At 37.8% G+C, this 14770-nt stretch overlaps 1 protein-coding gene across 7 annotated transcripts in view; it reads left to right on the top strand.

The window, feature by feature from the left end:
• LRRC28 (leucine rich repeat containing 28) overlaps positions 1 to 14770 on the top strand; it is a 129426-nt gene that overhangs the window by 97851 nt on the left and 16805 nt on the right. For all 7 annotated transcript variants that reach the window (XM_050799760.1, XM_050799757.1, XM_050799762.1 and 4 more), the window contains 3 exons: positions 2477 to 2579; positions 11857 to 12032; positions 13644 to 13803. In XM_050799760.1, the coding sequence (XP_050655717.1) occupies positions 2477 to 2579; positions 11857 to 12032; positions 13644 to 13803 (439 nt within the window). The remainder of the gene's footprint in view (positions 1 to 2476; positions 2580 to 11856; positions 12033 to 13643; positions 13804 to 14770) is intronic.

The following is a 14770-nucleotide window of genomic DNA, read 5'->3' as shown; positions in this document are numbered from 1 at the left end:
AAGATAAATTGGAAGACTTTTCAGAATTTTGCATGACAAAAATACATCATCAACTAAGTTAAATGACAGCTGACAAACTGAGAGAAAGTATTTATAACATAAACCACAGATGTGGAACTCATGTCCCTGATACATAAAGGACTCATAAAAACAAGGGGTAAAATACCAAAAACCTGATCAAAAAATGAGAAAAATATTTGAACAGGCAGTTTACAAAATGTATATAAATGCCCCTCAGACATAGTTTTGAAATGTTCAAACTCATAAGTAGAAAAATGCAAGTTAAAACAATGTCAAGATACCTTTTCTTACCTATAAGGATGGCAAAAATTTTAAAACATGACGTTTTGCTTCCTATGAGGAAGCAGGTGCTCTCATACGTGGCTGGTAGGTGTGTAAATTGTTGTAACCCTTTTGAGGGAAATTGTGGTTCATTTTTGTAACTGGGCAGGATGATTGTAATAGGACCAGCAGGAAGTAATGTTAACCCACCCTACCGTCTCCCACAGGAACTCTTTCTTACCTTAACTTTATATTACGCTCCTCCTGCTTTCTGGGACAAATTATCCAGAACCCATTTGTGAACCATAAGACCTTCAACCAGCTTCTCTAACAGAAGTGATCGTATTATATTACAGTTACCGTTTTTCCTGTTTCCACATAGGTTAATACTGTATTCATAGCTGTATTTCCAAGGCCTAGCATAGGCCTAAAGGTCCTTAATGGTTAAATGGGTTTTCTTTTGCAATATAAATGAATCTAAAAGCCTCCTAATGTAGCTATCTGGGCCTTTGACTTTCCTAAACTAAAGAAAGATTAAGAGGAAGAGCTGTCCTTCAGCCTATCTTCTGTTTTCATAAGCAGAACCCTAGAAAACCTTTCAAAGACTATGTTCTTTCTTTTTTCTCTCTCTTTTTTTAAAATTTTTAGTCAGGGTCTGGCTGTGTTGCACAAGCTGGATGCAGTGGAATGATCTTGGCTCATTGCAGCCTCAACCTCCCAGGCTCAAACAATCCTCTCACCTTTCCCGAGCAGCTGAAACTAGAGACACATGCCACCATACCTGGCTAATTTTTTTGTATTTTTTGGTAGAGATAGGGTTTCACCATGTGGCCCAGACAGGTCTTGAACTTCTGGGCTCTAGCAATCCACCTGCCTTGGCCTCCCAGGGTGCTGGGATTATAGGCATAAGCACCACCACCTCCCACCCCCGCCATATTATGTTCTTTCTTAAGAGCAGATGGTTAGCAAGACTGCTCAGGACTCTGTTGTGTACCTCTGTGACAATGAAGACAAATAGCCCTAGTCAGTGAGTGCTTAGGAGTGGAGAGGAGAGCTGGTTGCACATTCCTAGGCACATGGGAAGGGATGGCCTGGATATCTGAGAAGTGTCTCTACCACCTGTTCTTGCTGGGAATCTCCATCCGTACTTTCAGCCTTATTTCCTCACTGGATCCTCTTCCACTCTTTGCCTTCTCACTGCCCTGCTACCTCTGGGAAATACTTGAGTTCTGCCTCTTTCTGACATTCTTGTTACTGTTGTAGACCCTTCTTTTGGGGCCCCCTTTCTCAACTTCTTCCTTTTCCAGGTTCATACCCATTCCAGCCCCTGCTCTCTGGCCTTTAAGTCTTGTCTATGCCACTGTCCCACCTCACGGGACTGGGGTTTGGGTTCTGCTTTACTTCTTCCTCACAGGGAAGTTCTCTCTATTCCTACATCTGCCTGGATCCTAAGACTCCTGCCTAGCCAATGCCTGATCCCTAATCCTCTCCTCCATCCACCTTTGCCATGGGAGGTGAGACACAGGAAATCTCTGTATAAGGTGTTAAAGAAAAAGTGATTCAGTGGCACTTGTTAAAGCATAGTACGGAAGACTTTATTTGAGACCATCAGCCTAGGTGCAGCAACCGCTGCAACTGGGTCTTGTAGTTGGGGAAAGAGATTGGGCCAGCTCTGAATATAACATGGGCAAGTAGGAATTTACAGCCAAGGAGCAAGGTGATCAGTGGATGGAAACTGCTGAGAGGAAACATCAGGAATAGGGAGACAATATGTAGTTCTGGCAAGAAAAGGGATGACTGACCAAGTAGAATTCTTGCTAAAGACAGGCCAGGGTGATTAGACCTAGGAGATGGGGGAGAAAGGAGGAACCCAATCAGATATCCCAAGTGAGGGGTTCTTGCTAAACTGACTTAGCAGAGTTCTTTGCTAAAACTGGATTTTACAAGGTCCACATGTGGACCTAGAAGAAGGTTTAGGAACCTGACTAAAGTTTGACCAAGCAAAGAATCTGTATCAAGGGGCAGAACTAGGCTTGTTTAGGCTGAGCTATAGCTTACTTTATATAACACTTTTTATGGTTTTCTTCCAGAATAGAAATTTTCGAGTATTTCTAATATTATGTATTACATTTTATATTTCACATTATAATGGTGCCTGTATATAGGAATTACAGCACTTTTCTTTCTAATCCAGATTTAGGTCGATCTCGAGAACTACAGTATGTATACGTGGATAACAACATTCACCTGAAAGGCTTGCCATCTTATCTGTACAATAAAGTCATCGGGTGCAGTGGGTAAGGCCAATTTCACATTTTGAACTAAAAAATAGATTAACTACTTTTGGTACTTCTGTTCAATTTTGTCTTTGCCCTTGATATGCTAAACCAAGTATCCTTAGAAACTAAGGGTATTGGGCAGGCAGTTTGGAATATTGCCTGCTGGGTTCAATCAGTAAGTTATTTTCTAATTGAAAGAAAAATGAATCCATGTATACCTTTTTTTATTATGGAAAGAAACACCTTTATTTCCCCCCCACATACCCCAGCTTTATTGAAGTAGAGTTGGCAAATAAAATTGTAATTATTTAAATTGTACACGTGATGGTTTGATGTACATACATTGCCACACGTGCCATTATAAACTCAGTGGTGCTAGTCACAGAAAGTAGAGGAATCAGCATTAATTTAGAAGTTTTTCTTTCTCCGAAGCCCATTGCAATGACAATTTTACTGCAGTGACAGTCCTAGTATCTAGGATTTTACCAGTTGGAAATATTTAGAACTCAACATTTGAGATAGTCCCTCAAAATAAATCATGATTCTAGCAACCAAAACAGATATTTCAGTTAATGGGCTTTTATTTTCAGAGCAGCAATAATCTTTTCTTTTTAGTCAGGCTTTTAGAAAGATGGTTTCATCTTCTCCTTCTACAGTGCTGGCACAGAACCACCCTAAAGTGTTTCCCTGAGTGGCCAAGGATTAAGATGGGGCCACTCAACCACCAGGACCCACTTGTGACTGACCTTCCTTTCCCCACTTCAGCAGCCAAGTGAATACCCTGGAGGCAACCTAATCAGCATGTTTGACTCTCCCCTTCTAGTCCCCATCATCCTGCATGACTTGGCACAGGCTATGTGTAGTTCTGGCAAGAAAAGGGATGACAATAAATATATACATAGAAGACAGTCGTTCCCCGCCGTTGGCATAGCACAGCTCCAGGGGCAGTCCTAGGAGCAGTTCTTTTAGGAAAACTTATGCAGTTGTTATCTTGGGAAAGCCCAAGATGAGTTCAGTGCCTGTATAGGCTGATGAACTCCAAGCTGAGAGATGTATTCTGGAACTTTCTGTGAAGCAAAGATGATAGAATTGGTGTTTTTAGCTCAGTGATTTTTCTACAGCTGCTTATGTCACAGCTGTGATACTATGTAGTCATTAATCCTAATGAGTTCTTAAAGGATCATTAATATAGCCTAATTCTTCCAGGTGGTGAATAAAATGCCTGTAGTCACCATGGTACATAGAATGATGCAAGCAAGCTCCAAAGCTGAAGGCACTTTTTCCCACACCAGAACCTTCAGCGACCAAACTGAAATGCAATCTGCATCTCTGCCACAATTAAGGAGTAGCTCTTATTTAAGAAAAAGTGGGCCGGCCACGGTGGCTCAAGCCTGTAATCCCAGCACTTTGGGAGGCTGAGACTGGCAGATCAGGAGGTCAGGAGATCGAGACCAGCCTGGCTAATGCGGTGAAACCCCGTCTCCACTAAAAAAATACAAAAAACTAGCCGGGCGAGGTGGCAGGCGCCTGTAGTCCCAGCTACTCGGGAGGCTGAGGCAGGAGAATGGCATAAACCCGGGAGGCGGAGCTTGCAGTGAGCTGAGATCCGGCCACTGCACTCCAGCCTGGGCGACAGAGCGAGACTCCGTCTCAAAAAAAAAAAAAAGAAAAAGTACCTTATACTTTGTTGTTTAGATATAGATGTTATTGACTACTAGAAAGTTCTGTTTGTGCTAAGTAGAGAGATATTTTTAAGTCTTTGACTTGGTGTCTGGTAGCAGTGGTAGTAAATTTGATGAGAACTCCAAATCTTTTTAAAAAAAGCAAAACACTAGGGGAAAATACACAAATTAGGTAGAAGTCGACTTTTTTTATTATTAAACTTTTGTTAGTAGTAATAGAGAAATAAAATTATTAACAATATAGGTATCAAACAACCAGTTTTCTAATAGTAGTATTGAGGGAATAAGCAGTCCTACTTACAAATGGCCTATAATCTAAAGGCCTTTTTAGCCTGTTGGTTTAACTCTGAACTCAGAATGCTTTCTTCATAGAAATGGCTCTGGCCACTACCTTGGTAAGCAAACTCATTGAAGAGTCTATTGACTCATTGACTATTTTGCACCCCCTAAATTATACTTACATATTTCTATGGCAAAATGTGTTCAGAATTTTAATAGATGATAACTGCTGAAGCTTTGACACAACAGCATTAAGAGTCTCCTTTCTTCTGCCTCTTTTATCTGTTGGATATGTGGAAAGGGACTTCCCAGTTCCAGTTCAAAGTAGTGTTGCTTCGTGCCTCAGCCTAAAGGAAAGGAGGGGGAAAGGGTAGTAGCACAAGGGCCTGGGGGAAATCTAGTAAAAGGACATACATGTATTTGAAGCCTAGAAAGTGCCCTTCTTGATTCAGAACAAGAATTTTGGTCCAGTTGTTCCTTCAGTGAACATTTATTGAGCAACTACTCTGGTCACTGTATGAGATAATGGCTATACAGTGATGCGCTAAGCAACACAGTACCTGCCCTCATGGACCTTCTGATCTAGCCAGGGAGTCAAGCAAACCCTAAATAATGTAACAAACTTGGTACTAGTTCTCTTTAAGGAAGTAATATTTAATCTGAGACCTGAAAGATCAACTCCTTTGGTTCTTCACTGCTATCATATGTTGCATCTGGCCTAGATGTAGGCCCGGGATATAAGAATAGCTTCTGCTGTGCTGTACAAGCTCTGAAACAATTGCAGTACCCTTTTCAGATTGAGGGTCTAAGAATTAGAGCAACAACTGAGCAAAATGAACACAGCTTTAGGGACTTGTGAGGCAATATAAGAAAAGTCTGAGATATATATATATATATTTATCTCAGATTCATATCTCGGAAGGAGAATAGAGAGAGAATGGGGTATAAAACTTATAAACAGGTATAGAAACAGCAAATAGCAAATGTTGCAGTTTTAAGAAATCTCAGAAGTCTCATAAAATTATCTTTGGTATTCATGGAAATGCAAACAAAGTTAGCTTCTCCTTATTCTGTGTTTATTTGTCAAATAATTTGTGAACATTAGCAAATCAGCACAGTGCTAGAAATTGTGGGAAAAACAAATATAGTTTAAATGTTTATCTTGATATGCAAAAATAACTGTAATACAAATAATAAATACCCTAAGAGAGGTAGAGCGATGGAAATGTATAGCATGGAACTGTGTTTTATGACCTAGCTTCAAAGCCACACACTTGTTTCTGTTAAATCCCGTTGATTACACAGGTCAACCCTATTCAAAGTAGGAAGGGAGTGACCACTAGGAGCCAGGACCATTCGGGCCCCACTTGGAGACTGGCTATCACAGCTTCATGGCATCTATACTATTTGCTAGCCTCATGGAAAGGAATGATCTTCATTTTTTCTGGGTTTTTCTTGTTATTACAGGAGTAAATGTCCTTTTTCTTCTACATTATAGCCAGAAAGAGAGGTTCATTCCATGTTAGAATTTTAGAGAATGGTAATTGGCACACATGCTTACTGAGGAGAACTTAACGGTAAAAGTAATCCTCTACAGGATGATTTTTTCCAGTTGTTTAATCATGTAAAAAAGAAAAAAAAAAAAAAAACCAAGCCACTGCTTTGCTTTTTATTGTGTAAATAAGCAATTATAACTGGATTTGTGTCCAAATTGGTTAAATACTATTCTAAGGGTTTATTAATATAACCACTGAGGGTAATAGAGTTGCTTGTATGAGAAATGTATTCTGAGTTAAACCAATATACTAAAAGTAGTCCATTTTTATGTAGGGGCTGCCTGCCCCCAGTATCGGATACCTGAAACACACTTTCATGGAGCAGGACCAAAGTGGCCTGGCTGCAGATGAAAGTACTCAAGTGTGATTGAAACTGTCATTTAAGAGACCGAGTTTATTATACTTTAAACTCAGATAATAATAAAAAAAAGAAAAAGAAAAAAGAGCTACATATGAAAAAATAAATAAATAAATAAATAAAAAGAGACTGAGTTTGCAGTTTGACACCCATGAAGTTAATTGTTGTTAAAACAAAAATATTAATTACTTTTAAGTGTTAACAGAATATAAGAGAACCCAGGGTCTCTACAATATAACTTTCACAGTATCTAGGAAACATTCCAAAATTACAAGACATGTAAAGAATCAGGAAAATGTGACCCATTCTCAAAAGGAAAGGTGACCAGCAGAGATTCCAACTTTAGATGACCCAAATTGTTGAAGTGACACACAGAGATTTCAAAGCAACTGTTACAGTTATTCTCAATGATTAATGAATGAAAAGGCCAGAAAAATCGAGACTAAAAAAAAGGAAAATCTAGAATTGAAAACAGTGTCTGAAGTAAAAAATTAACTTAATGGACTTCATAGCAGAATGGTTGGAACAGAGGAAATGTCACTGAACTAGAGATAGATCAGTAGAATTGATCCCATCTGAAGGACACATAGAAAAGACATTGAAAACAAAAATGAACACAGCATCAGGGACTTGCCAGCCAATATAAAAGAGTCTTGTGCATGTATAATTGGCATCCTAGAAGGAAAATAGGGAGAGAATAGGTAACATCAGTAACAAACATATTTGAAGAAATAATGTTTAAAAATTTCCCAAATTTGATGAAAAACAAATTTACATTTTCAAGAAGTGTAGCAAATCCTAAGCAGTATAAATTCAAAGAAAACCATGCATAGGCAAAGCTGATGAAAACAAAAGATAAAAAGAAAATTTTGAAAGTAACCTGAGAAATAACATTACATACAAAGGAGTAATTCAAAAAGATTGTTAACTTCTCATCAGAAACTTTGAAGTCCAGAAAACAATACAACTATATTTTATAAGTGCTGAAGAAAAAAGTCAACTCAGAATTATATAAATACATTCTCAGAACAAAACTTAGCCTTAAGTAGCTCTGCCAAGATGACAGACTCTTTGTCCAAGCCAAGGTTTATTCTTTCTAGGTGACATAGTTTCTTTCCATCTCCATATCCACTTCTCCCCTTTCCTTTTACTTTTAAGCTGAAGAAAAACTTTTTTGCTAAAAAGGAGAAGGATAAATCTGTAGCACTTCCCACAAGAATGCACATGTAGATGACACAGCATAGTTTCTGAAGGAGAAAAGGTCATTATTTGGGTACTATCAAAAGTCATACAGCTCTCACTCCCCTCTCAGTCTATTATATATTAATGTCTGTCTCTCCTCACTATAAGAGGCCCAGTTTTGATCTTAAGTGTGTTCCTCACAAATGTATATGCTCATATGTACCAAATACACTATTTTTATGGAGACAGGATTTGTAGTAGCTCCACACTACAAACAGCCCAAATGTCCATCATTACTACACAGCAATGAAAATGAATAAACTACAGTACACAAAGCAACATGGATGAATTCCAGAAGTATAATGTTGACAAAAGAAACCAGGCACAGCAACATTCATGCTGTTCAAACAGGCCAAACCAGACTATAGTGTTAGAATTTGGAATAGTGGTTCCCTTTGGGGTATGGGTTTTGCTTAGCAGTGGGACCCAAGGTGGTCTTCTGAGGTTCTTGTTCTTGACCTTGGTGGTGATTAGTGTGTTCATCTTGTGAAAATCACAGAGCAACTGTGATTTCTGTACTTTTCTATATGATGATATGTTTAAATAATGTTTTAAATATTTTAAAGTTTACCTTAAAATATCAATAATTTATTCAACATTATATTAAAGAAAAACAAACATTACTATATTGGTATGTTAAGAAAAACTTTAGATGAATTCTGTAGCCATATATAATAATTTTTATATTAAATGTGGATGTATTCAAACTATGGCCATTAAAATCAGGAATAGGAGAGGAGTGAGGGCCCACTGTCACCACTACCATCTGTCTAATGCAATAAGATGGATAAAAAGGAAATAGACATTATAAATACTGGGAAAAAAGAACCAGAAAGGTCTTTATAGGTGATATGCTTGAATATCACCTATCTAGAAAACTCAAGATATGCTACCAAAAAAATATTTCAGACACATAAAAGAATTTAGTAAGGTGGCTAAATATAAGATAGCATACAAAGATCAGCAGCTTTTATGTCTTCATAAATTAGAAATCAAAGTTAGGGAGAAAATGTCATTTATATTTGTACCACACATTTAAATATCTAGTAATAAATATCATGAGAAAGGAACAGAATCTATATGAAGAAACTTGTGAAATTTTTATTAAAGGATAGGATATAAAGCACTAGGTGGATAGTACAGACATACCATGTTTGCAGATAAGGAAATTTATTATCAAATTACCTCTCTTAACATGGAAACTGATGTTAATTCTAATCCAAATCTCTGGAAGGCTTTAGGGAAATAGAGATAAAATAATTGTAAAGTTCAAATTGAATGGTAACTGAGAATTGCAAGAAAAAAAATTGAACAATAATAGTTAGGACAGACTTGTCAAATGATAGAATCTTCTATAAAGTATTATAATCAAAACAATATAGAACTGACACAGAATTAAATTAATGCATCACTGAAACAGACTAAAGACTCCAGAAAGCAATGCCAGGGTATATGGGAACTTAATAGAATAAAGAGAACAGTGCGATTCAGAGATAAATGATAGTGTTGTTTAATAATGCTACTCCAATTATTTTTCCATTTGGAAAAAAAAAAAGCTATGTCCTATTTTATATTATATAACCAAGTAAGACAAATAGATAAAACATCTACATGTAAAGGCCAGGTGTGGTGGCTCACACTTGTAATCCCAGCACTTTAGGAGGCTGAGGCGGGCCGATCACTTGAGGTCAGAAGTTCAAGACCAGCCTGGCCAACATGGTGAAACCCCGTCTCTACTAAAAATACAAACATTAACCAGATGTGGTGGCAGGTGCCTGTAATCCTAGCTACTCAGGAGGCTGAGGCAGGAGAATCACTTGAACCCGGGAGGCAGAGGTTACAATGGATTGAGATCACGGACTGTACTCCAGCCTAGGTGACAGAGCAAGACTCCGTCTTAAAAAAAAAAAAAAAAAAAAATCTACACATAAAAATACAATAAACATACTGGAAGAAACTTTAGAATAATATATGCACAGTCTTCAAATTAGGGTAACCCTCTTAAGAAATTCAGAAAAATGTAGATACTGTGAAGAAAATAAGTGGATAGATTTCACATCAGAAAAGAATGACTGCTGACAAAGGGAACCATATGCAAAGTTAAAAGACAAAAACATTTTTATTGATAAATATTTCAGTGTATATGACAAAGGATTGTTATCACCAATATGGAAGTTCCTACAAATCGTTATATTTTAATTCAACAGAAAATTAGGTAAGGGATGGACATGGACAGTTTACAGAAGAAGAAATACAAGTGGCCAGCAAACCTAACAAAAGGTGATCAAACTCATTAGTAACCAAGGAGACATTTCCATTAATCAGCCTAGCAAAAACTAAAATGACTGATAATATCCATTTCTGATGATGGTATGGGGAAATGGATACTTTCTTAACAATCATTTTGGAAAGATCTCAGGCATTTAAAATGTTCATTTTTCATGGCCGGTGGTCTCAGTTTGGGAATTTTACTATAATAAAAACATCTGTGCATTGGAATGTATGTAAGATTTATTGTGATGATGTATGTGTAGTAGGAGGGAAAACATTGAAGTCAGGATAAACATAATAAATAAATTAATAAACTGTGGTTCATCCATAGTATGGAATATTACAAAAGGAATTCTCTAAATCTATCTTGATTAGTATAAAAGATTATGTGAACAAAGTCACATTTCAGAATTATTTGCTTTGGGAACTAACAGAGAAAGCCACTGGCTTCTTACCCATAATGATACTCCATACCTCTTCTGTTTATCTCAAGCTCTCATTTTCAAGACCCTAAAGACTTCCCCATTTCTGTTTCCTTCTATATTTGGGTTCTCTTTACCTCTTTGCCACTTATCAGTCCCTTACCTGTCTACCATACTGTGGTCAGATAGTTGGTAAAAAACAAAACAAAACAAAACAAAGAAACAAAAAAACCACACCTAACAGTCTTCCCCATGAATTAAAACCATCTAACTTCAGCTAATATTCCTGGCCTCCTCCCCCTACCCATCCATACCCTGCATCCCTGTTTCCAGCACTGTTGAAACCAAGATGTAGCCATATTCTTTCAGGCTTCTGTACTGCTGCACATGCTGTTCCCTCTGCTTGGAATGCTCATTACACATTTCCATTTATTCCAGGTGAGTTGAACATTAAGTCAGATATTGACTTATCTTTAAAATTTCCCCTAATTCCCTGGACAGAGTCGGTCAACCCTTCTTTGCCCCCACATTAGAACAATTGTAATGATTTCTCCCAAAGGAAGGGTTCATTCTCGTTTTTCTTAATTTAAGTATCTTAACGGACTAGCATATAGTAAGTGCTCTGGAAATGTTTTCTGATGGAGGGAAGGAACAAACGAAGAAAATTTTAAAAAATAAATGAATCAAGGGTTTCTGGCTTCCAGTCCTGTGCCCTAAGCTTCATTGCTTGCATCTGGTCAAGGTTAGTGATATTATTTTGTGTTTTCAGAGCCAAGGTTTGTTGGCCATCTATTTGTCATTACACAAGAAAAGTATTGAGGCTCTCAGGTTACCCAGTGGTTTCACACAAGAAGTAGAATGAGATTGGATTTGTGAGTTTTGGTAACATTGCAGCATTAGGGACGAGGACATCTCTGCCTTCTGGTTATGAGTGGCTGCAGGGAATAGGGCATGACTTGGCTTATTGAGTATGCCAAGAATATTTTCCCCACAAGTTTATGGAACGATCCAATAAAGTTATCTTCTGCCATTTAAAATCTATTTGCTTTATGGGTTTAAGTTTTTCTACACAAAAATTCTACTAAACCAAGATGCTGTTATTCAACAAGGTACTTTTTTTTTCTTTTAATTTTGAGAGTTTCAAAAAAACACATACTTAGAGAGGGTAATAAAATGGGGAAAAGTAGAATTTACAAAGCAAATTATGTAGAGCCTAGGAAGGAAAGTTCCTTTAAGGTTCTTCCTTGCTAGAAGTGACTGGGCCTCAGCAATGATTTAGCTGAGTTCCAACTAATGAGTTTAGATTTCTGGGCCAGGTTTTATGAAGGAAACCGGGATAGCATCTGTTCACTTTGAAAAGAATTCTGGCAATTCTACTTTAAAAGAATTCACGAATTTTCAAATGTATATTTTGATTAACACATTTTATTGGCACCCGTATTCTTCTCCTTATTGCTAATACTGTGAATGTGTGTCTTTCTGCAGCTGTGGTGCTCCCATTCAAGTTTCCGAGGTGAAGCTGCTTTCCTTTTCATCAGGGCAGCGAACCGTTTTCCTCCCAGCCGAGGTGAAGGCCATAGGGACGGAGCATGATCACGTCCTCCCTCTGCAGGAATTGGCCATGAGAAGTCTGTATCATACCTACCACAGCTTGCTGAAAGGTACGTGGGACTTCTGGTTTTTTTATTATTCTGTGTTATTTAGTGAACATTGTGCTTTGTGCACCTGTTTGGGCTTTCATCTTAAAAAAAAAATTATTGTGGTAAAATACACATAACTCGAAAGTAACCATTTTATCCATCTTTAAGTGTACAGTTCAGTGGCATTAAGTACATTCACATTGTTTTGCAACAGGATTTTCCTAATAAGAAAAATACTTTTGATATGTTATCAACACTGATCACTTTAGCACCCCCTACAGACAGAGAAGCATTCTTAAAAAACGTGGTTGTCAGTTGCAAAGGACGGTGCTTAAAAGTTCAACTGTGTGGTTTCAGGTAAGGAACTTGGTGTTGGGAATGTGTATTTGGTTAAAGTAAAAGGCTGGCAGTAGGGGAAATTTGGAAAGATCTTGTCCTTAAAGTTGGATACGTCAGTAGAGCAGGTTTTTGCCTTACCACCTCCTTGCATCTCAGCAATATGTAGATCTAAAGGAGGTAGAAGTACTGGGAGCCGTTGGCAGTATTGTCGTAGTGAGGCAGCTGAAATTTGGAAAAGATTTGGCAGTGCACAGATTTGATAGGTATTGTGGGTGTATGTCTGAAATGCTTTAAGACAGCACTAGGCAATATTAATACGAAAAATACATTTCAGGTGTTTTTAAAACTGTGAAATGTTTCATCTTTACTTAAAAAACAGAGTCCATACAAAAACATCTCACATTAACCTTCCAGAAATGCCTAGTGCAAAGTTAAGTTGGTTTTAAAAGTTAAACAGAAAATTATAGTTGTTCACCAATCAGTAAATTCCATTTTTCTAAGTGTTATTGATAAGTCTGGACATATATAAAAGGTAAAAAGATGATTTGTATTTCCTTCCCAAAGATGAGTTGATAATTTTTAGATTTCACCTCAGCATGAGCATTTCTCTCTCTGTTGGATGTTCATCATCAGTAGAAACCTGGTGTAAATGTGTCCTCAAGATTGCTTGGGCCACTGGGATGTTTTGCTTTAAATGTCTCTTTTGGGTAGCTCAGACTAAGCTGGGAAGGAAGCTCCCTGTTTTTATTAATGACAGTTCATGGGAATAAGACAAGGAGAAGCTTGATTTCATTATTTTTCATTCTTTTTTTATTTCCTCCTTTTCATTCTCTTTAAAAAATATGATTTAGCCTTAGTGGAAGATTGATACTAAATGCCTGATAGATTAGGGAGAACTTAATGAAAGTCAGTTTTAGTCGTCAGTTCCAAAAAGTCTCTGACCCTTATTAAAGTTTGCAAAAATCCTCTTTGGGTGAATTATCCCTTTTTGATCTTTGTTCTTAAAAAATATTTTATCTCACTTATTCCTTGCCTCTACCTCAGGATAGTTTCTGGCTCTTAAAATGATTGAATTTATGTTTTCTTTTAGTATCAAAAATATTTTAAAAAACTTTCATTTTCAGATGATGTTAGATTTTTATTCAGTGTCTATCAATCAGATAACAGAATTTTCAACATGAAGTACTTTTAAGTAACTGAAATTATTTGGTAACAAAGAGAAATATTTTAAGAAGCCTAGTTTAAGGAAGTTTGATTTTTTACTCACGTGCGTGATTTTCTCTTGTGTTCCAGATTTGAACTTTCTGTCTCCCATCTCATTACCCAGAAGTCTCCTGGAGCTGCTGCATTGCCCTCTGGGGCACTGTCATCGGTGTAGTGAGCCTATGTTTACCATCGTCTACCCCAAGCTCTTTCCCTTGAGAGAGACGCCAATGGCAGGGCTGCACCAGTGGTAATCATGCCTAAGTGGGCACCAGGGTTTACACCCAGGCAAGGGGTGCCGGGTGGGGAGGCGAGAGGCTGTGCATGAAAGCATTAAGTCAGCAATTTTAAAGGGGCATAACATGCTTCCTGAGGAACAGCTAAATGAAATGATGCTCACTTTGAACATCAGAAGAAAACTGTACTTGCCTTTATTAGTTAATTTTTTGGTCATGTGCTGGACAGTTTTATTGTATATATTATTTAGAGGAACTCATTCTTTGTGAGAATGTTTTCCTGCTATTTCCCTATTCACAGTATCCTTTAGGCAATAAGGGATGCAAGAAAAAAAATGTGTTGTATAACGGGATGCGCCCAGCTCTTTTACTTAGTTGGTGTTGCTAACTGAAAATGTGTGATTGAGTTCTGTGTGTGTGTGTGAGAGAGAGAGTGTGCATGCGCACACACACACATTTCTGTTCTGAATTTCTAACCTTTCCAAGTGGCATTCTCATGCCCAATAGTGCTACTTCCAAAAAAGAATAGTGGGTCGGGCGTGGTGGCTCACGCCTGTAATCCCAGCACTTTGGGAGGCCGAGGCGGGTAGGTCACAAGATCAGGAGATGGAGACCATCCTGGCTAATACAGTAAAACCCTGTCTCTACTAAAAATATAAAAAATAGCCAGGCGTGGTATCAGGTGCCTGTAGTCCCAGCTACTCAGGAGGCTGAGGCAGGAGAATGGCATGAACTCAGGAGGCGGAACTTGCAGTGAGCTGAGATCGCGCCACTGCACTCCAGCCTGGGTGACAGAGTGAGACTCCATCTCAAAAAAAAATAGCAGTTAAAGATAGGCCATCAGATGAAAAATTCCCCATTTCTACAACCTTAGTTTATGGGCTTCCTAAATTTAGGAAACGAAATTTACACGTTTTCTAACTTTGAATTTGTTTAAGTTAAAAAAAGTACTATAGTACCTCATTTATCACCATCAAATAT

The sequence above is a fragment of the Macaca thibetana genome, chromosome 7 (genome assembly GCF_024542745.1).
Source record: "Macaca thibetana thibetana isolate TM-01 chromosome 7, ASM2454274v1, whole genome shotgun sequence".
Taxonomy (NCBI): Eukaryota; Metazoa; Chordata; class Mammalia; order Primates; family Cercopithecidae; genus Macaca; species Macaca thibetana.
The sequence above is the reverse complement of the archived record's forward strand: the minus strand, read 5'-3'. Positions and strand labels throughout refer to the sequence as shown.